The sequence below is a fragment of the Passer montanus genome, unplaced genomic scaffold (assembly GCF_014805655.1).
Source record: "Passer montanus isolate IOZ18808 unplaced genomic scaffold, ASM1480565v1 scaffold106, whole genome shotgun sequence".
NCBI classification, from domain to species: Eukaryota; Metazoa; Chordata; class Aves; order Passeriformes; family Passeridae; genus Passer; species Passer montanus.
In genome coordinates, this window is record NW_024357170.1 from 3,125,055 (window position 1) to 3,151,601 (window position 26,547).

General features: G+C 39.1%; 1 protein-coding gene across 3 annotated transcripts in view; it reads left to right on the forward strand.

The window, feature by feature from the left end:
• GYS2 (glycogen synthase 2) overlaps positions 1-26,547 on the forward strand; it is a 44,503-nt gene that overhangs the window by 10,676 nt on the left and 7,280 nt on the right. For all 3 annotated transcript variants that reach the window (XM_039721094.1, XM_039721112.1, XM_039721102.1), the window contains 11 exons: positions 1,034-1,225; positions 1,679-1,864; positions 10,774-10,918; positions 14,978-15,095; positions 15,498-15,618; positions 18,276-18,382; positions 20,325-20,384; positions 21,335-21,413; positions 21,934-22,047; positions 24,394-24,520; positions 25,918-26,013. In XM_039721094.1, coding sequence (XP_039577028.1) covers positions 1,034-1,225; positions 1,679-1,864; positions 10,774-10,918; positions 14,978-15,095; positions 15,498-15,618; positions 18,276-18,382; positions 20,325-20,384; positions 21,335-21,413; positions 21,934-22,047; positions 24,394-24,520; positions 25,918-26,013 — 1,345 coding nt within the window. The remainder of the gene's footprint in view (positions 1-1,033; positions 1,226-1,678; positions 1,865-10,773; positions 10,919-14,977; positions 15,096-15,497; positions 15,619-18,275; positions 18,383-20,324; positions 20,385-21,334; positions 21,414-21,933; positions 22,048-24,393; positions 24,521-25,917; positions 26,014-26,547) is intronic.

Consider the following 26,547-nt stretch of genomic DNA (forward strand, 5'->3'; position numbering starts at 1 on the left):
TGCTTATGCATTACAATGGATGGTTTTAAACCAGGGGACCTAGAAATGCTTCCAAACTTCTCAGGTCAGGTGTGTTCCTTGCCACAACCTGACCACGTATTTAGATGAAGTCTGGGTTCCCTGCTTTTTTAACCTCATTTTCCTTAATAGCAAATCTGGACAGTCTGAAATAAATACATAAGGAATGAAAAGGAGCAAACCAGTCTTTGTTATGCCTTGTACTTTTTGTGAAAACAGGCCAAAAGCTTTTATCTTACTTGTTTTCAAGACCTGACCTCTCTTCAGCTTGTTGCAGTGTCAGGGCTGGGTTCAACTCCTGAGATCCCAGTTGTTTTGATGGCAGATTTAATGTGAAATTATTTGACTTTGCAGACTGTAGTGTGGGCCCAGCTGGGTTGGGCAAGCCGGTGAGGGCAGTGAAGTTGTAAATACTCTTAGAAATGTTTAACTATACTAATGCAGCAGGAAAGCTGCATTTTTAGCCTGATGTGATTTTAGGTATTGAGATTGATCCTTCCACTCTTTCAAATGGAAGTGGAATCCTTCCCCTCTGTGCTGCTTGGAAAGTGTCATGGTAGATACGGGCACCAAGCATCAGTCCTACAAAACCTCTCCCCAGTAATCTAGCATAGACAGCAAAAGACTGTAGACAATGAATGAAAGAAAATAATAATTTTAAAATAAGAACAGAACTGGCATAGATACTTCAATAAGAAGACCTCATTATTCAAGCAAGTGCGGTCTTCCTAACCTTTTTTTTTCTTTGATGGAAAAGAAGTTACTATTGCAATGAAAATCTAAAATGAAAGACTTAAAAATAAAATGTTCCTCAATATTATAGTTTCCTTTGCTTCAGTATTACTCCATGTATTTTGCAAAGAAAACTGCAAGTCCTGGCTTGTAGGACTGTGAATACACATTCTTTGTGTGAAACACTTCAGATTTGATGGATGAAGATTGTTGTGCTAACTGGCCTTTGCATTCACTTTAACATTTTCTTTCTATCCTTCTTTTCCCTTCCTCTTTCCCATAGGTCTTTTTTGGAAGATGGCTGATAGAGGGCAGCCCTTATGTCTTACTGTTTGATATAGGATCAGCAGCTTGGAACCTGGACAAGTGGAAAGGTGAATTTTGGGAAGTCAGCAACATAGGGATCCCTTTTCATGACCGAGAAGCCAACGATGCTGTGATTTTTGGATCATTAACAGCCTGGTTTTTGAAAGAGGTACAGTTTTTAATTCTAGAAATTTGCAGACCAAAACCACCTTGGGATGTGGTCCCTATTCTCCAGTTTGAAAACCAAAATTTTTAGGAAGTTGATCTTAATGTAAATCAAATTTTTATTTAAAACGTAAATGTTTAGTGGTCATTCAACTGTATTTTTCAAGAAGAAAGGCAGTGGGGCTGCCCAGCGTGGAGTCTGAGTGACTGTGCTTGCCAGAGTCCTCTGACACTCTAGAAAGGGGTCTGTTCTGAGGTGCTAGAGAGGCATACGTTTTTCTTGGGCTGAGGACTAGGGCTGATGAAAATCAAGGCACATATCCTCTTAAAATTGTACTGTTTTGTCACAAGAAGGAAAGCAAGCATACAAAAGGCTTCACCAAAAAAAAAAAAGTTCTCTGGGGCTGGGATGATGGACAGGATAATGTATGTTTTATGTATTTCTTTCTATTTTCAGCTTTCCTGTCAGTTTGATGACAAGCCCAATATAATTGCCCACTTCCATGAGTGGCAAGCAGGAGTGGGTTTAATCCTGTCGCGATCACAAAAACTTCCCGTTGCCACAATTTTTACTACCCATGCGACTCTGCTTGGGAGATACTTGTGTGCAGCCAGTATTGACTTTTACAACAATCTGGACCAGGTAAGAGACATTTTTCGCATTCTTCTCTGGTTTATTATTATTCTTTTTTTTTAGCTAATCATCTCCTGGCTCCCTTTCTGTTTATGGTGTTACACAATTTATTGTATTTTCTGTCTTGTGTGATTGTTTATGACTGACCCATAACTGGTTGTTGGTTCCAGAGCATGAGAAATGGTATTTGTAAGAACATGAAGTCTAGGCATGAGTGTGCTTGTCTCATCTGACAGGTCTGAAAGCTCAGTGGAAACTAGTAAAACCTATTTGGCTCTAGCCAGCATCTGACCCTTCAGGTGCAGCCTCTTTCTTAATGTAACACAGTAGAAAAAATAACCAATAGCCCTCCTCTTGTGAAAAACACCCCAGAATTGCAGTGGGTCATGGTTGTTTTGAGGTTTTTTCCCCACAGCCTGCTTCTTAATTTTTACAAACCTGAGTGAGTCCTAATTCAAGCATTTCAGGTTAGGCCTAATTTGTAACTGGCAAATGTAGGAAGTACTTTCTGAGTACAAAAGACTCACATGTGTTTCTTGGAATGTGTGTATACTGTCTGTTGGTTTTGATATTCACTGTTCTCTGTCCACTCAAAGCACAACACAAACCAATATTTCAAGGACTCAAATGTTTTTAGCACTGCCCTCATTGGGGTACTTTGCCTGATCTGGGATTTCTCATATGGTCACAGACAAACCTGAATTCAAGAGGTTTTTCCATTCCAGCACTTAGTAAAGGTAGAGGTACATAAAAGAACCACATTGTTCATGCACTTCCTTGGCTAAAATCAGTGAAGAAAATTGCATAGTTGGTAATTTTCAGTTGGATGTTTGAAGCTTGACATGTTGGGGAGCTGTGTCTCCCAAAGACAAGGCCTAAGCAGTTGTGTGCTGCTGGCCTGACTTGGAAACAGAGAATCATGGAATGGTTTGGGTTTTTTTTTTGAAACATCATCTCATCCTGACCCCTGGCATGGACAGGGACACCTTTCACTATCTCAGGTTGCTTCAAGCCCCATCCAACCTGGACCAGGGGCTGGACACTGGACAGGGATGGGGCAGCCACAGCTTCTCTGGGCAACCTGTGCCAGGGCCTCACCACCCTCACAGGGAAGAATTTCTTCCTCATATCCAATCTAAACCTGCACTCTGTCATTCTGAAGCCATTCTCCCTTCTCACTCCAAGCCCTTGTAAATCATCTCTCCTACACTCCTAAGTTAGTTATGGTTGTTAGGTGCATTAATAAGGCAGCCTGAACATCACAGTCCTGCTGTGTAGAAGTGTGGACACTCCTGCTTGCTCATAATCTCTTTGTGTGTATAATATAGAATGGTTTGTTTTGATTCTGGTTAATTGAGTGAGCTGCAAGCAGTCTGGAAAGTAGTCTTTTTTTTCTCAAAGCAACTGGGTTTTTTTTCTCTTCATGAATACTTTTGGGGACCTCACCCTTCTCTGTGTACTCAAAGGTAATCTGACAATCTCACATGTGACTAAAGCTGCAGACTTTAATATATTTATAAACTAGCCACAGTATTAATATAATTTTTTCTGTCCACACATGACATGAACACCTTTATGTGTGAAAGCACTGGCCATCTTGCAAAGCCTCACAAATCCCATTGGTAACCATCAACTCTGTCACGAATACAGAAATGTCTATTCAGATTTTATTCTAAGAATATGTGGAATGAAATGTATCAATTTCAAATATAATTCAAAATGGCTGTAAATAATATTTAAGGGAAGGAAATTTCTAGGCCATAATGCTTTACAACCTCTGTGGGTTGACATTTAAAGGTACTAATAGAGGAAATTATGTCAAGCTATTATACGATTGTTTAATATTTCTATAGGATGCTAAAACTCTTCCTGGAGAAAGAAAAGTTAACTATCTTAGTGAGGGCTTCTTTGGTTGTGAAAAGATCACCTTGGCCCAAAAGTCAGTTAAGACATAAGAGCTTGATCTCGAATACCCTAATAAAGTAACAGCTAGATCTTCAGACATATTCGTGTTGTTGCCTTCTAGCAGCAAATTATTTAGGTCAAGCAAGCAATTTTCTTTGTGAAGGAGATTCTTTAGGACGTCCTAATGTTTAATCTTTGGAGGAAGCAATATTTTTTTAGAGCATTTCATCCCATCCCACCCCAAAAATAACTGGATTTCCTGTTTCAGTGCTATTGCATAAATGCTTTCCTTTGAAGTATGATTAAGTTCTCACGTTTGACCAGTGTTTCACAGCTAGAGCACAGGCAGCAGCTGAGATGGGGGAACATATGGTTGTGTTTGAGGGTGCCAGGACAAGGGAAGAGATGAGAATCTTGACTGCATGTTTCAGAAGGTTCCTTTTCCTTTTCCTCTTCCTCTTCCTTTCCCTCTTTTCCTTTTATTTTTCCTTTTCCTTTTCCCTTTCCTTTTCCTTTTCTTCCCCTTCCCCTTCCCCTTCCCCTTCCCCTTTCTCTTCCTCTTCCTCCTCTTCCTCATTTTCATATCATACCATATTATACTATACCATACCATATTAATGATATACTAAAAGTATACTGAAAAGAATAGAGAGGATCCATCAGAAGGCTGGAAAGGACAGGAATGGAATAACAAAATCTTGTGACTGCTCACAGCCTCGACACAGGTGGCTGTGACTGGTCATCAATTGAAAACAATCCACATGGACCAATGGAAGATGCACCTGTTGCATTCCACAGCAGCAGATAGTTATTGTTTACATTTCTTTCCTGAGGCTCCTCTGCTTCTCAGGAGAAATTCCTGGCAAAAGGATTTTTCATAAAATATCATGGCAACAGGGAAGGATGCAGCTGCCAGGATGTGTTGTGCCAGATGTCACAGAAAAATGGCTGCAGCACAGAACGAAAGTGCATGGCCTTATTGTGCCTGATGCAATCAGGCATGTACAGCTCATACAGAGAAAAGAGGAAACCTCATGTCTTTGTTCCTCAACACACTCCACAAAATGCTGAGTTAGGATGCCTGGTAGACAGTTCTGCACTGCCCACACAGTGCAGGACTCTCCCACTGCACTGTCAAGCCATCCCCATAGATAAGCAGGGCTAGAAGATGCAAGATCAGTAGAATACTGAGCTGTAGGCTACCAAAACTCCCTGTTCCACGAGCTGAGGGCACGTGTCAGCCTGTAATCTGTAAGACGATATTTTCTGGGGGGGTTGCAAACCCCGTCAGCCTAGTAGAGGAGAGCTGTGGATAGCTGGAAGATGGGAAGGTGCATTATGGATGTAAGACTGTAAAGTTGTGTGAGTCCTGACCACTTCCTGAGCCATCTGTTCTTTGCCTCAGTCAGAGATGGGATCCTGGTTCTTAGGCAGCAATACAGATTAAGAACTGGACATGGCAGTCAGGGCTTTGCTTTAATTTACCAGGTGGTGATTGGTCAAAGGTTGGACTCAGTGATCTTGGAGGTCTTTTCCAGCTTTAATGATTCTGTGGTTAAGGTTTGAGCTTATACAATTCTTATATTCTTACAGTTTTAACTCAGTTCATCTTGGCTGGCTGGAATTTATCTGCCTCTTGCTCCAGTGAGAACCTGGGTGTTAAACTCTTAGCAGGTGCTCAGGAGCACAGTGGCCACTAGAAGTAACACTGTCATGTTACTATTTAGTGCATATTTTAGTACCTAGATTCACATTTAATTCACTCTCATCCTGGAGAAAGGAAGGGAGGGAAATGTAAAGAACAAACTGGGGTGGCATGTACAATAACTGGCAGTGTCTTTATTTTTATTTACTTTTAATTAATTGAAGAACCCTGGGTAGATGACTGGGCCAGGGACTGCTCACTAAATCTATGGGTTACTTGAACTCTTCCAAACTCAACACTTCCTAATTTCAATATTAAGCAGGTTTTTTTATGAGTTTAATTCCCAAAAGAAGTTTAAGAACTTTTGCATGTCTGAATAGTCCAACCAACAGGGCATTTTCCCATGTCTCTATGTCCAGTGTAACTTTTACATTTGTGTGTGAGGGTATGTTTGTTGCCAAGATGAACTGAACCACAATTGCTAAAAGGTAGGAATTTCTGCAAAAAAATCTCCGCGGCTGTGGAGCCTTTTTCTCTTCAGGAGGAATTGGCTTCTCAGCTGAAGATTGAGAATGTTATTTTTCCCCATTGTTTAAGGGGACTGATTAAGTTTTTTTATTTGTTTTGTGTGGGGATTTTTTTGTATCCTTTCATGCCTCTAGAGTTTTAAATAGACCAGCACCTTTCATAAATTGACTGAGACACTGATGATCCAAACAAGTTCCTAGGTGAATATACAGATCATTTTGGGAAATGATTTAACCTGGAATTTCATCTGAGAGGTCATCATCTGAAATTATTTTTGGGACCACTGGCTTGGCATCATGGAGAAGTTTGTGTGGTTCAGCCTCTGATGCTTCTTACTAAAAAAACCCACTTTGAGTTTAATGGGAAAAGGAGAAGGAAAAAAGGTTAGTTATAGTTTTCATTGTCTTTTTCCTTTTTCCAGCAGGTTGCCCTGCTGATGTGTAACACTTCTGTTTAGAACTTGAAGTATTTTCATTCAGCTCATGCATGTGCAGATGAATCCCCTTTGCAAAGTGGTGGAAAATCCTGTCCCAAGAAGTCTAAAAGGAAAAGTACTAAAAATCCCAATGGAAATGAATAGTCAAGAGCTTTTTTGTTGACAATATCTCACTCCACTTAGTGCTGTACTGTCCAGTTTGTCACTGATCCCACTGTTCCACAAAGCTAATCCACTTTGTCACCAGGGCAGCTGATGGAAATCTGATTTAAGCCAGGAAGTGTAAATTTCATTATCTTTTGGCCTGGCAGAGCTTTACGAGAATGAAAGTTCTCTTTACACAAGGCAACAGTCAATTGGAGGTAAATTTGATGTAAACTGGATTTTAAGGGAGTGGTTCTTACCTAATTCAGACAGCAGCAGCTAGTGAGATTATACTGGAAGCAAAAATGTTTCCATTCTGTCTTTTGGTCAGTAAGGAATTTGAACTTCAAACCGTCTCTGACTGTTCCTTGGTCCTGCAGAATCACTTTGAACTTGACTGTACCACTCTTTTAAAAGACAAAGAAAGATTATTTCATTTTCTGTTTAAAATCATCAAGCATTAAACCTGTACCTTTTATTTGAATTACAAAATATTTACAGTGATATTATCCATTCTTGAGGTAAGGTTTAAATGGTGAGAGTAGTCTGTGTTATTTCTGCCAAGTTGTCGTAATATTTTATTTAAGAAAATTATATATATTAATTGCAGTTTGAATTTGTATTGGTTTAACTTCTGTTGGTTTTCACCATCATTTTTTTTTGTCATTAGGAGAGCATAGTCTAATATCAGTACCTAGAGATTCTTAGTGGACTGTGACAAATAATTTGTCTTTCAGACAAGAATTTAGATGGCTAACATAGTCCTGCCCTCCTTTTCCACTCTCTAATGATTCTTGTGTTTTGGAAATACTTTGCAATTCATCTTTATAATTTTGAAGTAGGAATGGCTGATTTGGATTTACTACTTCAGTGACTGTTTCCAGAAGAAACATAACTGCTTAATATTCTCTTATTTTTCATTCAGAGTTCAGAATGTCATGCTGGGAGGGTCAGTGATTACCTGCTGTGTCCCCTAACATGTTGAATTTTAAGAGATCAGTGAGATGTTATGCTCATTACATGGATCCACAGAAATGAACCAAAATTTTCCCTCAGAATTGCACTGCAGCAAATGCAAATTTTACTCCAAAGCATTGCACCTGTGGAACATCTTCCTCTTTTGCTTTGAAATTAGAGTGGCCTTATAAAGTAATAATTTCCCCTTCTAATCCTTGCTTTCTTGTAAATTCTAATAATCTGCTTGGTTTCTACTGGTCAGGGAAGGAGAGGACCCTCCAATAAATTTACAGGGAAGTGGATATTGAAGTTGTTGGTCTTTAAATATCACTGAAATGGTTGGACTAAAGGACCTTAAGAGCCTATTCTACACTAAAGGGTTCTGTAAACAGTTCATCTGACTTAGATTTTTTTTTTCTGTTGATGCAGCTGTGATCTGTGGCTTAGCTAGTGTTCCCATTTGCTGATAACAGCAAACAAACAAAAGCAGATGTGACGCACTTGACGGAAATCTCGCTTTGCTCTGGCTGAACACAAAGGATATGGAACAGAGTTCACAGGTGCCTGAGCTGGGGTGGACAAGAGAGCAGGGCTCAGTGTTGAGCAGGAACATTGGGTTGGGGGTGAGGAGCTGCCCTGGTGTCCGGCTTCAGCATATTGTCCCATGCCCCACAGTGCCTCTAACTCTAGAGATTGTCAGAGCAGGCTCAGCTGTCTTTGCACAGGACTAGGTGGGTTAAATTTGTCACCTGCACTGTCTCATCAACTAATTTTCATTTAACCTGCCCTTCAACTTGGCTAAGGCTCTTTTCTGAAGTCGCTTGTCTAGCCTGCTCAGAAGTACACAGTTCTTACTCCACACTGAGGTCAAAAGTCAAGGTCTTGCTTTACTGATTGGTGCTGGAAGCTGCTGAAGAGTGAGAGCAAATGAAATGTGAGAACCCCGTGACCTCTGTTTGTACTTCCTAATAGATGTGAAATTGTGTACCTTTGCAAAAACATGCCAAAAGCCCCACAAGCATATGCAAAATAAAATTTTTTCCAATTATAAAAGATGGAAAAATGAATAGCAATGAAGAAAGAACCACTGATATGTGTTAAATATGTAAAGTCTTTTCATACAACCAAAGAAATGAGTTAACTAGAAATAAGTCACAGTGCTTAACAATCTTTTTATGGACCTTGTCCCAGCAGCGTTACAGGGAGTGTATATCAATAGTTGGTGAGCATGTCCCAAATTTAATTTCTAATCACATTTTGTAATTAAAACCCATTATTGCTGAGAAAGGGAAAAGAGAGCAAAAGACCTTTGAAGTTTGACCAGCTATTTATTTGCTAGCGATTTCAAAAGTATTTTTAATAGAAAGCCAGATGTGTTTGAAAAGACTTGCATGGTCCTGACTGTGTAGTTGTGCCTATCCCATTCATGTGTTTGTCTAGCATGCTAAAGAACTGTCCCATTTTGTATCTTTTTTTGCACTGAATGTTTAAGCAATCAAATATGCAGTTAAGACCTGCTTGTGAATCGGTTTAGTGTAAGCCAAGGATGAGGCTAAGACCTGTGGCACTATAAGGAGCCAAATGAATTCCCCTTTATTTTTCTCTTGTTTGTGCTCAATGTTCTAGAGAAAATATCATCCTTTGTATTTCATGCTCTAAAATTCTCATGGGGAATGTGGAAAAGATGATATATGAGGATAAAACTGAGAAATGGTGTCATAATATGTGGTAAATTGTATTTGGCAAATGTAGAAAAGCACTTGACATAGAGGATCATCAATACCAGAATAAAGCATGTAGTTTCTTTGGATGTTTTCAGCTGAGATTTTTCAGGAGTCCTTTTTTTTTTTGGTTGCACTAGGGCGGTTATATTGGCACTTTCAACTAACGCAGCAGAAGTCACTTTCCCACTAGTAGTGTAGCACTGCTGCAGAATTAAAGCAGATAAAAGCAATTAACTTTGTCAGCAAAGCAGTTATAAGATATCTATATCTACGTCTGTGTCTACACCTATCTAAGTAAAAATAAGAAGTTTTTTTTTTTCACGGTAGTTCCCTGTAATGGTTCACATTGCATCAACTTTCTCACAGTATGTTCTGTACCAGCATTAAGCTTTGCAGTATAGGTTACAATCTAAATAGCTTTAGTTCTGTCCAAGTTCTGAAGTGCTAAAAGCAGCTGGCCATGGCAGAAGTCACACAGTCCTAACTATAGAAAGTGCTGTCTGCCCTGCCTGTGATAGGGTTAAATCTATTATGGTCAATGAAGTTATAAAGTCAAATGCAATCAAAATCACACTGTGCAGCCAGCATTAGGCAGCGATCACAACAGAGCTCACTGGGAGTTGTTGTCACCCTCCATGAAACACACAGGCCACTGGGTGCCCATGCTGTTGACCTTAAGGGCTCAAGACTTCTGTTTCTAGAAGTGAAACATCATGGAAGACTAAGAGGATTGTGATTTAATTGAAAGCATTGACACCTTTTTTAGACTATGTTGTAGCGATTTTGCAGTGGATGCTGTTAGTGAACATTTGAACCTTTAAGCGTGGACTCAAGGGAATTGTGCATTTTCTTTGCATCAGGATAATATAAGCTCAGTTAACAAAAAGGTAGCTGAAAGATTTAAAGGTGATTTAGAAATACTTGGGTGTTTGGAATGTCTTATCTAGCAGTTTAACTTGCATCTGCCTCTAAATATTAAGGGAGTTCAAACTGAAATGTAAGAAGCCACAAGTAACAGTGGCAGAGCTGGAGGAAGAATATCTGAGTGTCAGAAAATATCTTATTTCTGTTTTCTTTTTCCCTTGGGATTTGTGACTGAGTCTTTATATCCTGCCTCTCCACTTCTGTCTTGCTTACCTGTGATTCCCACCATTCTGCCAAGTCCCCAGGATCTGTCCTCATCCCCATTCCGTTTTTCTTCTCTTCCCTTCAGCTACCATCAACCTCCCTGCTCTCCCATTTTCCAACAAGCCCGTGGAAGCTGCAACATGATACACTGCCAGCCAGCAGGCCAAATTCCACAGATCCTTACCTTTCATGGGATCATTAATCTAGATTTCCTTCCATGGCAGAGCTGCCATTCTTTGAGGAACAAGCAGGATCTGAGAGCTCTCTTGCTCCTTCAAACTCCTTGAAGTAGATAAAATAGTTCAAACACCAGAATGACAAACAGTAGCATAATCACAGGGTCCTCATTCCCTAGGGAAAAGGAGCCTAGCAGGAGAAACCTTCCCTGAGGGAGACAGTTTGTTGGTCATGTCACACAGGTGTCTTTTTTGTTGGTTTTGTTATTTAACAGTTTGACATTGACAAGGAGGCTGGAGAGAGACAGATTTACCATCGGTACTGTATGGAGCGGGCATCTGTGCATTGTGCCCATGTGTTCACTACAGTCTCCCAGATCACGGCCACAGAAGCAGAACATATGCTTAAAAAAAGCCCTGGTAAGACCTGAATTTTTTTTTAACCGTTATTTCCTTAGAATGCCCTCATTTCCTTAGACTGAATGAACATTATAGAGGCAGGTATGCAAGCATGAAGAGAGAGAGCACATGCACAGGCGTGTCTGGCTATGTTACTTGGTTAATTGGGATTAACCAATTTTCCATGGATGTTAGGATATTTTTTGCCAGGACTCCTCAACTTCAGGAATTTTGTCTGTGGCAGGGTTTCCATGCTTTCAGAACTGAACCATGGTAAGCTTAATATAGATAAAATATCTTCTATTAGGACAATGAGTAGAGTTTGAAAAATTATTCTGTGCCCAATAATTTGTCTGGTTTTCCCCTTGATATTACTCTCATGAAATATGAAGCTTAGAAACCTTGAACTGTTCCATGCATTGATTTTGAGTAAGGTCATGATCCCAGTTTGATGTGTCATCACATTTCTCTTTAAATCATCTCAGTGCTTGATAGGGATAAACCCCAATACTCCATCTGCAGGTAAGCAGCATGAGGGAAAAACTGCACAACAGTTTTGGAGACTATTTAGCAGGTGTGTTGGTATCTTGGTTATTTTAAATAAAACAGTGCTCAAATTATTGTTTTTGTTTGGGCTTGGGTTTTTGTTTTGTTTTTGATCTTTGGTTAGGGTTTTTTGCTTGTTTGTTTGTTTATTTGGGGGACTTTTTGCTTACTCTTTGTAGAGTTATTGGTTGATTTGCAGTGCTGATTATAGTTTGGGATTGTTATCCTGGTTAACTTCAATACTTGAAGCCACATTGTGGTTCCTGAACCCAAACAAAAGAGCTGTTCATGGGATTCTTTGCCTCATTCCTGACTAGCTGTCAATAGGATGGTGGTCTTAGATTATCTTTTTAATTTTATTTTAAGCACGAAAGCCATGTCTTAAAAGTCACTGAAGTTCAGTCATTTAAACTAGGGTATCTCTGAAAGGTCTTCATTTTTACAAAGTGCAGAGCACTCTGAAAATCAGACTTTTGAAGCTTTTTTTATATAGGCATGGGGCTTCTTCCTACCACAGCTACCACTGAAAATCATAGTCTGTGTTTTGGGATTTTAGGAGACTGAAATTAGTCTGAATCCAGTTTAATCCAGGGAAGAAAATCTCTAGACTGCTCACAGATAAAACATCAGTTGAAGCTGAAGAGAATTCCATGCACAGAGATTCACAGGCCTGAGCTTTTTGTGATTATTCTTGCAACTTTGAAGAAACCAAGTAAATATACTTAATGTTTGGGTTAAAAAACTAATGACACATGTCATGCTTCATATTGACACAGCTAGAAAGAATTTCAGTAGAAATTGTCACCCCAAATCCTAAGAGATGACTCTAAGTGGAAAGTATGTTCTGATGGAAATAAGTACTTTAATAGTTTCTCTGAATCCAAGACCACAAATAAACTGTGCAGGAACCGGTTCTCACACTATTTATTCTCTTTGAAGTTGTGAAATCTGCATAGACATTGATTTTTTGGAAAGCCCAGCAATCCTTCAGTAGGTCATAGAGCTTGAATTCTGCAAAGGAACATGAAAACTGAAAGCGTGTGTGCATTTCTCTGTCCACTTTAAAAATAAACCTTTAAAAGGAGGATGCTGAATTGGCACAATTAAATTTTATTTGCATTTATTGAGACAAATTTTTTTCAAATAAATTGTTAGCTAAAAATAACTCAGAAGTGTGCTAATTTGAGCTGTCTCTGCTACTCCTCTTTAAAATCAAACTTGGATTATAATTTAAATTATAAATCTCTTGGAGAAGTCCTTTTAAAATTTAATAAACCTGATTGCATAGAGAACTTTTGCAGCAGGACAAAGGCCAATTTGCCAGTCTAAACCTGGCAGAATGACTGTTTGCATTATACTGATCCCACTTGCTGCAGTTGTTATATGATCAACAATTTATCAAACCATATTTGTCAAAAGCTTGAATATCTTTGATGTATCCAGCAGGGTTTTGTCAGTGATCATAAGTTATATTCTTGTGATTTGAAAACTGGTATTATGGGATTTCTAATGTTTTCACTCAGATATGGAACATATTTCTCATTAGCAGTAGAGAAGACTGAATCAAAATTCCAAGAGATTCAGGTATCAATTGAGTTCTAGGTCTAGGCTTCCTATCTGTATGTATTTGATCAAAATCAGAGATGGAAACTCTGAAAAAAGTGAAAGTCAGCTCTAAATGTTAGTGATCTATCAAGAGAAAATTTAATTCTGTTTTAATATTACTTAAATTAATGCCAGGTTCTTTCCTATAAATACAGAAGGCAAAACATTCTGATTTGACCTACTTGGGGCAATTTTTCAAGCAAAAATACTGTTATTTCCTTAAACAATAACAACAGCAACAAAAGCAAACAAAACAAACAAACAAAAAAAAACAGCATGGGGCCAAGCTTTCTTTCATCACTCACACATGTTCAAAATATTCCTGTGTGTTGAGCAGAAATAGTGAACTAAGTTCTTTGGGCCACCATGTCTGTCATGCATCTCAAAGCCTTAAACAAGAGATGGATTGAGCCCCAGTCGTCATGAAAGGATAAATGAAGCTACAGTTAAACCAAAGGACGTGAGAGTAGATTATATACAGGCTGCTGATGGTGGGTAGGACTCTCCAGAACTCCCTGATAAATGAATGTGAGTGTGGAAGGAAGCTGGCCAGAAATACCTGGGGAAGGGATTGTTCCTGTATTGGGAAGACTGAATGGTTGGAGTCTCAAAGCTGTGTCCTGAATGAAACAGTTCTCCCACATAGAGCAAGAAATGGAGCAAGTGTTAATAAAGACAATGGAGGATGTTTCTGCTCTGTTACCTCCCCACAGATGTCTTTGTTCAGAGAATTCTTCAGGGCTGGGCAGGAGGAGGTAAAAGCACAAGTTTTCTCCCCAAGTTCACCAAGACTGTTTAGTCATTGAAAACCAAATCTTAAGCACCCAACAAGATTTCCTGGTCTTTAGTTTCAAAAGTGTTATTCCAGAAACAGATCCATCAAGACTTTTGCTATTTCATGGGTACTACTGAAGGTTATTTTTTATCTGTTGTAGTTTAACCTAGAGTGTTTCAGGACATTTTACAGGTGAAAGTTTAACCAGAGATCACTTACATGCCAGGGAAATACATATATTGCTGAAACAGACTGTAATTTTCAAGGAAATAATTAAAAATGGCTGTGACATTTGCATAATGTCAGGCAAGTATCATAAATTAATATGGGTCTGTTTCAGTCAGTTGTGTTTGTCATGAAATACATCTGCTGAGGAACTGGCCTTCCCTTTCATTTCCATTCATAACCCAGCTCAAAGGACATAAAATGGCATTCTTTCAATTTACTTGGACTGGATTTAGGGCAAGCCTTTGAATAACTGCTGCAATCTACCAGGAGGGCTAAGAGTGACTGAATTTCAGTGCCTGTCCTCTGTGTATATCCTAAAACTCTACCTTTAAAATGCTGGAAATGAACAAATTTTAATTTTAAGATCCTTTAGAATCTTGGAGGAGAGCAGCAGTAAAAATGTAAAGTGTACTATTTCGTAGATGTTTTTAGGGGAAATGCAACTGATTACTGTAAAGAGGCTGTTTTATAAAGGTTTCTTATATGCTCCTTTTTTTGATAAATCCTCAGAAGTTTTGATAAAATGGATATCTCTTGTGCTATGCAGTAAACAAGGGCATAGCACAATTTCTGCTTCCAAGGGCTCTCAATCTGTAGTGATAATGCCAGCAATGATGATATCAAGGATCAAGAGGTAAAGGGCAAGTTGCACAACAAATGTATGGCTCAATGGAGACATTACGGGGGTCTTGACAGGACAGAAGGACAGGGTCTACCCAGTGCTGAGGACAGGTGAAGGCTGCTTTGATGCTGCAGGCAGTGGGGAGCCATGTGCAAGAGCTTTGTGGAGGCAGTGCTGTGCCCTCCTCCTGACTAACATAAAGATATAACCTGTTCACATAAACCTGAGAGACATGTTGGTTCTTTCCTTAAAGATTTCTCTGACTCTGAAGATGTCTACCTCTGCCTTTTCTCTGCTTTTCCAGATGTTGTCACCCCAAATGGCTTGAACATTAAGAAATTTTCAGCAATGCATGAGTTTCAGAATTTGCATTCCATGTACAAGGCTAGGATCCAAGAGTTCATTCGAGGTCATTTCTATGGGTATGCTTTTACTTTTCAAAAATAAGCAGCGCTTGTCCAACACTATTTAAAGCAAGAACCAAAGCAGGACAACTAACAAGTACTTCATAGAGGAGTGGAAATGTTGAAACCAGCTTATTCAAATATCTGTCTGGGATTTCTCAGTCAGAAGCTAAGGGAATTTTAGACACCAGATCTGACTCTACTTAACAGATTGTGATATCAGACAGCAGATCTTGATCTGTTTGTTATTTACCCAAGACACAGTTTGTCAGATTAAGATAGTCAATTTAAAGTACAGGAGAAAAGACTCACTTTCATTTTTCTCTGGAGATAATAAGCCATCAGAATAGAAGGCTGTTGTGTGTTTTATTTGATTGTATTCAAGAAATAGTTTGTTTTTGTCTGTTTTCTTACTTTCAGCCACCTTGACTTCGATCTTGACAAGACCTTATTTTTCTTCATTGCTGGGAGATATGAGTTTTCCAACAAAGGAGCTGATATGTTTCTAGAAGCCTTATCAAGATTAAACTTTTTGCTGAGGGTAAGAAAGCTTACACAGCTGTTAAAAGCATAGAGCTTATGCTCAAACTGACCATACTGTGGAAGTCGCCCACAAGAATTCCCTTTCAATACTCTGGTCTAGAGGAAAGTAATTAGGGGATATTCACAGTTTTCATAGGGTTCTCCTCCTGAACCATCAGAATATATTATGATTTCACACAGTTTTAATTGATAGATTGATTGTATAATTGAAAATAATTGATTACATATTTCAAGAAGTTAATCCATGGTTGCCTCCCTGGTTTTTAGAGAGAAGTAATGAAAATAGTATTCTAGAGTTTACCCCGATGGCTTACATATTATAATGGAAATGAAAGTAAGCCTTTAAAGCTGCATTTTAAAAGCATCCTTTTAAGCAAATTGCTTAGTTCATTGGACTGGTTTATGATCTTTTAAATCTCTGCTACCCTATTGGATAGGAATGTTGCATTAAAAGTTCACACAGTGACGTTGGTGTTGTGCAAAGCAATAGGAAGTCACTCAGTTCTCTGTGGTTCTGTTTCCTTGGCTACACAATTGATGAAATGTTTCTAAATGCCTTTATGGAGTACTTCAATGAAGATAGGAGCAAGGTCATGTTAAAAATCACAGAGCAGAGCCCTTACCACCTACAATGAGGGCATTGAAAATGTCTCTAGTTGTGTCCCAAATACTAATATATTGAAAATAAAACCCAGAAAAAAATGCTAATAGTACTAATTGGTTTTCAATCATCTGTCAAGGATCAATTAGCTGTTGTCCTAGACTCTGTCCTTTGTACTCTTAACAGTTGAATGGTATGGAAAATCTGGATAAAAATTATGATGCTGCTCTGTCAGCAGGGATGAGAGTCACTAATGTTCAAAGCCATAAGTACAATTGTTCTACCACCACCTTTTATTAATATGCCATTTAGAGCCTCTGGATTTTCTGGAAATTCTTAATCCCTTCATTCACACAGATCACCTCACAGAATGGAAGTATTTCTTCCACAACAGAAATCAGCTGTTTGGCAGTGCTGTGCAACATCAGCTACCTGATGGTAGCTACTTAATGGCGTTTATGTGGCTGTTACCTGTGAATGCTGGTAACGTGGAAGGTCTTACTTGATAAGAGGGAAAGAATTGCCTGAGCAATTATTACAGGAATCTCTTACTGCAGCTAATGATTTATATCATAGAATCGTAAAATCTTTAGGGTTCAAAAAGACTTCTGAGATCATTGAGTCCAACCTTTGGCCAATCACTCATTTGTCAATTAGACCATGTCACTAAGAGCCATGTGCAGTTGTTTATAGAACACTTCCAGGGAGAGTGACTCCACCACCTCGCTGGGCAGCCCTTTCCACTGGTCACCTGATCACCCTTTCTGTGAAGTAGTTCTTCCTAATGACATCCATGGTAAACAAGGCCAATGGAAATTAAAGGAAACTGAGGCTAGTTTTCCCAGGCTCTATAGAACAGTGTAGTGCTGTTTCTCCCATAAGCTGAGCCTGAATTTATTGCATTATTCTTCCAGTGTGGATGCCAGCATCTGATTAGCTGTTCTAACAACACTTGCTCTGTAATTAATTCAAGAGGTAATTCCATTGGGAGTAGCAGACTATCTGTACTAATTACAAATCTGGAAATGGTGGTACTTCCTAAACAAGTCCCAGTATTGTGCCTGAACCTAAAAAATATGTGCCATTGCATGAAATTGTTTTATTTTATAGAGACATTATCTTCTGCTTCTTGAAAACCTTACTAAAATTTTGCAAATAACATATGGATGTTGAGAGAGATTGTTAATGCACACTGGGATCATGGCACAATGGACTTGGAACCCACTTTGAAGAGAGGGAAGGGAAGATGATTAGTTAACATTAACATGATAGATTAGTCCTATAGGTTATTTTATACTATATATTTCCCTCTATGTCAGTGTGAGAGAAGGCACTAGTGAAATGGCTTTGTATCTAAAATTTGAAATGGAGGCAATTCAAAGTAATTTAATTTTTACAGCTCTGAGCAGAGTTCGCCCTTAGCTTTTCATTAAACAGGTGCTGAGAGGAGTAAAACCTCATTCATGCAGCAATGAATGCACTGGTATTTTGAACCTTGCTCATGCACAGGAGAAAGTAGCAAGCAAAACCACTTAGAAATAAAGGGTCAGAATTTACAGCAAGTGCTTTCTGCCTTTATAATAGCTGGATGGGAGAGATGGGCAAGAAGTTACTGGTGGCTTTTTGCGTGTCTGGCAGGTTCTTTGCAGAGTTTCAAGTAGAAAATGGTTGTTCTCCCTCTGCAGTAGGAAATCCTTCATATCATGCCTAGGCATACCTCAGCTAGTAAACCAAACACTCACTCCTTTGAGCCAGCACAGTTTGTGTCAGGTGAGAAAGTGTGTAGGACTTTTGTTTTTCTGCAGTTTATGTGCTCAGCCAAAGCCATGTTCTCTAAACCATGAGAGCTCAGGAGGATTTGATTGCCCAAATTGAAACTGGGTGACATCTCTGTCTTGATCTCTGATTTGACAAAACATCATTTGTAGCAAGAGCTACAAATCTGAGCCTTCCTGGAAAACCAAAGTGCATTTGGCATTTCCTGTGACTAATTCTTAAAGTTGGCTGTGATACTCTCTATCAGATTTTTTAATTTTCAATTTCTTGTCATATAGGTTCACAAGACTGATGTTACAGTTATCGTGTTCTTCATCATGCCAGCAAAAACCAACAATTTCAATGTGGAAACCTTGAAAGGACAAGCAGTCCGGAAGCAGCTCTGGTAATTTCCATTCCCACCCTGGTACAGTCTGATGGGGACTCATGCAAAAGTCTCATCTGGAGAATAGTGTTCTTTCTTTTTGCTGCAACGGAGGTTTGTGGGTAACTAGAATGTATTTCAGGGATGAAAGAGATGGAAAGATAAATAAGGTCAAATATTTCTTCTTTTAGGTTTTGGGTGTTTTTTGTCCATAGTTATTTTTCGTTAACTTGTGTTGCTATTCTATTAGCGAGTAGTACTTGTTTTGTAGCAACAAAGTCAAATGCTCTAGAAAATCCGTAGTTCTGAATGTCTTCTGGCTCTTTCTGGTACTCCTTTTGGATGTACCACAGAGCTCCCACAAAAAAAAGACTGCCTGCTCATTTTTCACAGTGAGCTTCTCTGTGGGAAAAGAAGCTAATTACACATCTTCTTTTATTTAGAAATATGGAAATTGCATGAAATTGTGTGATCCAGCAGATTGGCAGTTGATAACAATTGTCTGTGGTTTTCTATATCAATTACAACAAGCAGTGGCCATAACCAAGAAGTTAAACTTACAGTTATAAAAGGAAAATTGTCACAGCCCTACTCATTTTGCAACTTTTCAAACAAAAGAGCAAAGCAGGAGGAAAGAGGATTAACCTTCACCTCACTTTAGCTGCTGTGTGGTTCTGTATAGGAAAAGACTGCTTTCAGCTGTTCTTCTCTGTGAAAAGCACAAGACCCTCTACATCACTGTATGCAGCATTATCATGGTCATAATCTGAACTCCAGGGTAAACCCACCTGCTAGCAGTATTTCATAATAATATCCAATGATTCTCAGGGTGCCACAGAAATTAAAGACAAGAAGAGATTGGCACTTATAAAGGAATACAGCATGTGATGGCTGACTTGGGGTATAAAATCCTTCTTTTCCTCTGCTTCTGGAAAAGCAGTCTATCCCATCTGGGTTAAATTTTAGATATTGTGCATGGCAATCTATGAAGGTATAGTCATGTGGGAACTATCCTGCTGGGGTTTGCATCAGTGTGGCTTAACATTTGGCTGCTTTACAACTCACCCAAAATTGACTTATCCACTCTTGTGTTTATGTGAGCTGGGAAAGAACACCTAAAAACAGGTATGTGAATTCCCAGCTTGGTAAAGTTTAAGATTTCACTTAACAAGTTTCATCTTAGCCTAAAGTATAATTAGAAATCAGAAAGGCAGGAAAGGTTCTGTGAAGGAGAACTTTACTCACAGTAGATTTACTCAAATTTAGAGTACACTTGCTGTTTTGACAATAGAACTTTGTGCCACAGGCAGATTAATGACTTTTTGCATGCAGAACAGGGGTTCACTGGAGTTCTTCCTTAGCTAAAATATAACATTTGTCTGACACAGGCCTCATTAATGGCTTAAAATTTGGCCTGAGCTTTTCAGGAAGTTTTTTGTTCTGCAAACTAAGATAAGCTACCTTTTAGTCTAACACTGGTTTCCAAAAGTCTGAGTTTGGAAATAGGGCAGAAAGTGAAGGGGGAAGCTTGCTTTGAAAATCTCTATTTGTTTAATTCTTATATCTTGCATCTCTCTTCCAGGTCAAGAGAAGCTGGAGCTCTCTCTGTCCATTATTCATGATCATGTTACAGTACCTAGGGTCATATATATGCTCTTTTTTTCACAGCTGACATGTGGTCTACTAATCAGAAAAGAGGGCTGGAAGGAATCCCTAGAAAAGCCTGTCCCTCGCTTTCCCAGTGCACTCATCTGTAGGTGCAGGTTAAATCCTCAGCTCTGCTGGAATCCATTAACACAACTGCTGGCTGGAGAAAAGAGCTTTGAGAACCAGACCTCTGTCTGCCTCTGCGTCCCAGGTTCCATCAGTATATCAGTGTAATTTCCAGCAGCAGGAATCTCTTTTTACAGTGTCTTTGTCCTGGATTCTCCTGTTTTATACATATATTTATTTATCTTCCTAGGGACACTGCACAATCTGTGAAAGAAAAGTTTGGAAGGAAACTCTACAATGCCTTGCTGAAGTGAGTGAATAAGTTGCTTTGCTCTGCCTTGCAGAGCCTCATGTTCAGGTGGCTTTACTTGTGCTGTTTCTGTGCTTCTGCTCTTTGTGTAAGGGTTTTTGACATCCATAGGAGGGCATGGTAGGAAGATATGGGACCATAAACAGGATACTTGTTTAACAGGCAAATCAAAGAGAAAAAAAAATAAAGGTTTCAACAGCCTGTGGTGGAAAGAGTCATAAGAGACACAGGGATGTCTAAGTAACACAAAGGCTTATCCATTTTCAAAAACTAGCTACTTCAGTGTGGATATTCTCAGTTCAGTCGAAGAAAGAACAGAGATAATTTCTCCCAGGCTGAGCCTGGGAATCTTAGAGGAAATCATTAAAACCATTATTATCTCTCTTTCTGTAACACATGGTTCTCCAGAGTGTGCTATTCATAGTTCACTGGTAGTGTGAGAGGTTTTTACTTTGAGACCAATCAAGTCTCACCTTAGCGAGTCACATTATAAGAAGACCCGCTACTTTCATTAAAAGTTTTTGCCTTCTGATCCCCCTGAAGACTGGAGTCTTCTTTGTTTCCCTGACTTAATGGTGTTTACTTCCGCTTAAAAAAGCACCAGAGACAAAGTGAAATGTGTTAGTGATTCAGTCATGTCATTTCAGAGGACAGTTTGAAGTGAATGACCCAAAGCACGGGTGACATGACTGGAACTTCAGTAAAAACAAGTTGTGTCCAAAAAAACAAAAGAAAGCAATTATTCAGCTTTTTTTCAAAAGCTAATTAGCAGATCAGCAAGTATATGGGAGAATGCAATATAGGGAATATAGAAGGGTCATGAAAACAAAGGAAATGTTCATATTGATATCAACAAACTTCAGATCAGAGCTTGTTGGCCATTTCTTCATTTTCTTTACAAAAAGGACAATGAATTATTTTGTAAAATTGGTTGTGTGTTTCCTTTGCAGAGGAGAAATCCCAGACCTGAACAAGATTCTTGACCGAGATGACATAAGCATTATGAAAAGAGCCATCTTTTCAACTCAGGTCAGAAAATATGTTATTTATATAAACATCTGATCTAAATAATGAATGTGATGATGTAAAAGGATTGCATGTGGCATATAGAGATATGTGTGCATTGGGAAGAAGTTTTCAGCAAATACACTTCTCATCAGTAACATTTAAAATCAGCTCTGTTTTTAATGAGAGTATGACCCAAATGAGCTTTTGGGGAGTCCATGGATATTGCTTCAGTCACCTGCATTCATAATTCTTGTATTCTGAGCTAAGTGTGAACTTTGAGTTGTTCCTGAGCCTGGATTTTTCCAGTTTTATTAAATATGTGAGATCAAACGCTAAGGAGATACAACATTGACTAATAATCTTCAAAATTAAATGGTGAGCCTTTCTTAAAGTTAGTACAAATTAGTTTATTTTGAAGTAAATTAAGCTTACTTACATCAATGACAAAATCTGCCACTGTCTTCCTGTAGCCTTAGGAAATGGCAACAGGACTGTTTGCCAAGAGTTTGTCTGATTTATGTATTGCCTTTTCTGTGCTCAGAGACACTCTTTGCCTCCAGTGACCACCCACAACATGATTGATGACAGCAATGACCCAATCCTCAACACCATCCGGCGCATTGGACTGTTTAACAACCGCACAGACCGTGTGAAGGTGTGTTCTGGCTGCCTCATTTGAGATCCAGGATGGGATTTCTCGGAACATTCTCAGTCTGCATCGCTAGCATGGGGAGTGAAGTTAAATTCTTGATAGGTGGTATTATACTGTAGAGTACTTCTCTCTTCCTCCCTTTCCAGGAATAACAACTTTTCACTGTGCAAAGATCCACAGGTGCTGTTTAGCCAAGCTAATTTTGAGTTAGAAATCTGAGGTTACAGAGCTGTTTCCATTGCTGCCTCCTGCACTGAATGAGGAGCTGCTAACTCCTGAAATCAAGAAAGTGCCATGGGTCAGATAGAAAACTCTGACATAGATTCAATTGCTTAAAACTGGAGGTCCAAGGTTTGAGCACAGACATTCCTGGAGTATTGATTCATCTCTTAAGAGCAACACCCTGATACTCAGTATTTTCTGTAAAAGTTTAACCAGGGCTTTGAGCGGAAGGAATTCCTGTTCATGCCATGCTCATGTTTACATCACCTGTTGAAACTAAATTTGTCCAAATAAATATTTTCCTTATTTCCTTGTTTACTTTGTCGAACCACAGAAATTATCAGCTTCTGCTTTCACAGGTCTGCAAAGTTGTTTTTTATCTGGCAATCTCTGATATTCTAACTATGACTATCTCCACATCTGTCTACTCAAAGTTGAACCTAAAATTGCAAATTCTTCCTCTTTCAAACCTTTTCTTTAAAGCCAGATCCAAAGTATCTCTAACAATGACATACCACTTATTCTCAGTTTCTTTTTAAAACCCATGGCTATACATGAGTAAATATTTTTTTACACTTCCTACTTGCTTCTTCCTGGCCTAGCATATAAGCATTAGCTTCAATGAATTCTGGGATTACAATATGGTAACAATACACAAGATGTAACAAAGGCGGGGGAAGGAAGCACTGTGTGCAGATGTAGAAAAAAATGCCTCAGAATTAACTGCTTGAAGGCATTACAGAGCAGATAGGATATAACACAGCAGACATCATTTTCTGCCTCTCAGCAGATGTCAAGTTTGTAAAAATCTGTCATTACCACTGAAAAATTACCTCCTGCGTGAACCTCCTGCACTAATACTACATGAGCTGAATATCATTAAAAAAAAATAAAAAACTCTATAATCTTCAAATTGAAAGTAATTTTGAGAGAGGTACAACATATCCAGGCAGACACAGCTGGCATGTGAAAAATACTCTCAGCAATTCCAGTAAAATCACTGGGGTCAACTAAACTTGGAAAATGAGTTTGCAACCCATTTACTGGTTGAGTACATTCGTTTACTCAAGTGAGTAGCATGACAATTTTATTAAGAAGGGATAAAAGCATATCCTGGGCATGGAATAATGGCTGTGGTATGTTCATGCAGGAAGATAAACCCAGAGCAGTTTAAACCATTTCCTCACATTTCTTCCTCCTGAAGCTGACTAGGCACCACATAGAAGGCACTTCTCAACTAAGCAGCAGATGTGGGGCAGTAACCTCAAGCCCTGGAGACTCATGCAGATAAATTAATTTTGGTCCTTAGAGGTGTCTTTCAGCAAGATTAATTAGGCACAGGTTTGTGGTAACAGGGCTATAATGTGTCTGCTTTCAAAATTCCCTCCATTCTTGGGAGACCTGTTGAGTACAGTGAACATTCCTTTATTTCATGGAATGCTGTGAAGCTCAGAAGTGCTGTGTCTGTCTGAGGCCTCCTCCTAAAGAGACATCCCAGTAAAATCATAGACCGGTTTGTGTTGGGAGGGACCTTAGAGATCATTTCATCCCATCTGCCTGCCATGGGCAGGGACACCTTCCACTAGCCCAGGTTGCTCAGAGGCTCCATCCAGCCTGGCCTTGGACACTTCCAGAGATCCAGGAGCAGCCGCAGCTTCTCTGGGCAACCTGTGCCAGGGCCTCTCCATCCCCTCAGGGGAGAATTTCTTCCTTATATCCAATCTAAACCTGCACTCTGAAAGTGTGAAGCCACTCCCCCTTGCCCTGTCACTCCAGGCCTTTGTAAATCTTCTGACCTTTGCACAAGAGACCAAATCTTGATAAATACCACAGCTTTAGGTCTAATTCTCAATGCATGTGGGCCTCCTTGGTGAAGAAGGATAAAGCTAAATACCTGTCCAGTGAAAAAAAGGTTCATCATCAGTCCTATTTCCAGGACAAGAGTGCACACAGGCAGGATGTGTTGTAGTGTGAGCAGTGGGTAGATAACAGATGGATGGCCAAAGGAGGTGTTGTCCAGATACTTAGAAAAAGACCAGGGTGAATAAAAGTGCCTAAGCTTACAGATAATTGAAATATATCAATGATGGTTTTCTTTCACCTCTAACATAAGTTTTGAATATCCAGGTGATCCTACATCCAGAGTTTCTTTCTTCAACAAGCCCCTTGCTACCCTTGGACTATGAGGAGTTTGTTAGAGGCTGCCACCTTGGTGTATTCCCATCATACTATGAGCCCTGGGGCTACACACCAGGTAGGAATTTTGTACCCTAAACTAGCATGGAAAGATGAACACCCATTCTGTTGATGCAGCCAGTTCCTTCTGAAGTGCTGCAAAAACTCTTCAAACTCTGTTTCATCTGCCATGCAAAGGTCTTACTGATGGTAAAACTGTCCCTGCAGTGTACTCTTTCCCATACTAATGTGTAATCTTTTGATTTTCTATGGCTTTAGGACCAGAAATAATTTTTAAAACTTAATTCTTGGTTTAAGGATTTTTTTAAAACGGTGTGCAGGAATGCAAATATTAAAAAAAGCAGGGCAAGAAATCTGATGCTGCCAGCTGACATAGTTCAGTGGATTTAATTCAAGATAACAAGTTTGAGAGAATTATGTAATACCATAATTAAATAATTTAACAGAAATACATGCAGTAGTAGTAAATCTCATTGAATAAACTGGAGATTTTCTAAAAATGCAGAGAGCATATAAATTCTGAATTAAAATGTTTTCTTTGTCAATACCCATTTGTGTCTCCCAGAAACAAAGATTGCTTTTGAAAGGTGTATTTATAACTATTTTATAGACACCAGTTTTATTGTCATATGAGTGAAGGCCATGTAGATGTCTTTGCCCTTTGTAAGACTAGAGTCTGCATGCTGGTTTAGGTTAGGCTTAGGCTCCTTGGCAAAAACTTTTTAAGGAGGGTAAGCAATTATCCTTATTCATGGCTGTGACAGAAAAAAAGTACAAAATATCCATACATTTTCTGATTTTATAAAACTAGCTGCACATCTACTGTGAACACAGTCCTGAGTAAATTATGGGGTTTGTTGTTTTGGGGTGAGATTTTTATTTTGTAGGTTGTTTTGGGGTTTTTTTCCTGCTATAGAGACCTGTTGTCAAACCATCGAAATCCAAAGTTCGATATGCTCCTGCTCTTAAGAGATTCAGTTTTGCAAAGAATTGTGAACAACTAATGAACATAGGTGTATATTAGGCTCCAGTTTAAAATCCAGATAGTCCTGACCATGTATTGGGGTTCTCTGTTTCAAAACTGCACTCCCAGAAAGTTTGCAGTTTAGCTACTCTGAAACTCAAACATGTTTGCAAGCATAGGGTGAATTTGGTGTTTAAAATTTCTTTTTATATTTTTTCCCATAATCTACAACAAAACATTATTATAGTTTTCACTAGATATTTTCAGAGCAGCTTTATTGTTACGGGACTTTCTGTCTTCCTTGTCTTCCTGTTTTGGTCCCCCCCCCCCCCCCCCCCCCCAACAAGCCCGGTGCGTCTTGGTTTTTCGAAAAAACTCAACAGAAAATGAAATAAAGTTTGATGATTTTTTGGCCCCCCCCCCCCCCCTTAAAGGTGAAACCATTGCAGGTGTATTGTCCTGAAACCCTTTTTTCCTGTTTCTTTCTGCAGCTGAGTGTACTGTGATGGGCATTCCCAGTGTAACCACAAACCTCTCTGGATTTGGCTGTTTCATGCAGGAACATGTTGCTGACCCAGAAGCTTATGGTAAAGACTTTAACAGCATATCAAAATATCACTGAGTTAGGAAAGCAAAAAGCACAGCAACCATGCTGTTACTCCTCAAATTTGTGTTTCTCTAGGACAAGGAAATCCACTAGGGGAATATATTCAGGGCTCTGAATATCTTGTTAAGTTGGACAAGTGATTTCAGCTTTCATATTTGTCCAAACCCTTTCTGTTTTGGGAGATTTTTTGTTTCCTTTTAACCTTTTGTTTGCCGTATTCTTTCAAATTCATCACTGCTCATATCAGTCTAGAGTCTCCCAGCATTTCCCTTTAATGCCTCTGGTTATAACACTCTAAGCCTTCCAAAGAAGCAGGGAAAATCTGCTTCTCTTAACAGTCTGGGATTCAAGACCAGTGACATGATTCTCCCCAGACAAACATTAAATTACCATGAATTACCATGTACACTTCAAAAAAAAAAAAAAGGCATGGAAATACAAGGAATCTTCTTCAAATAATGATCTGCTCAAGAAGGTTTACAAATGGTTCATAACTGGAGTACCAGTGCCTGTA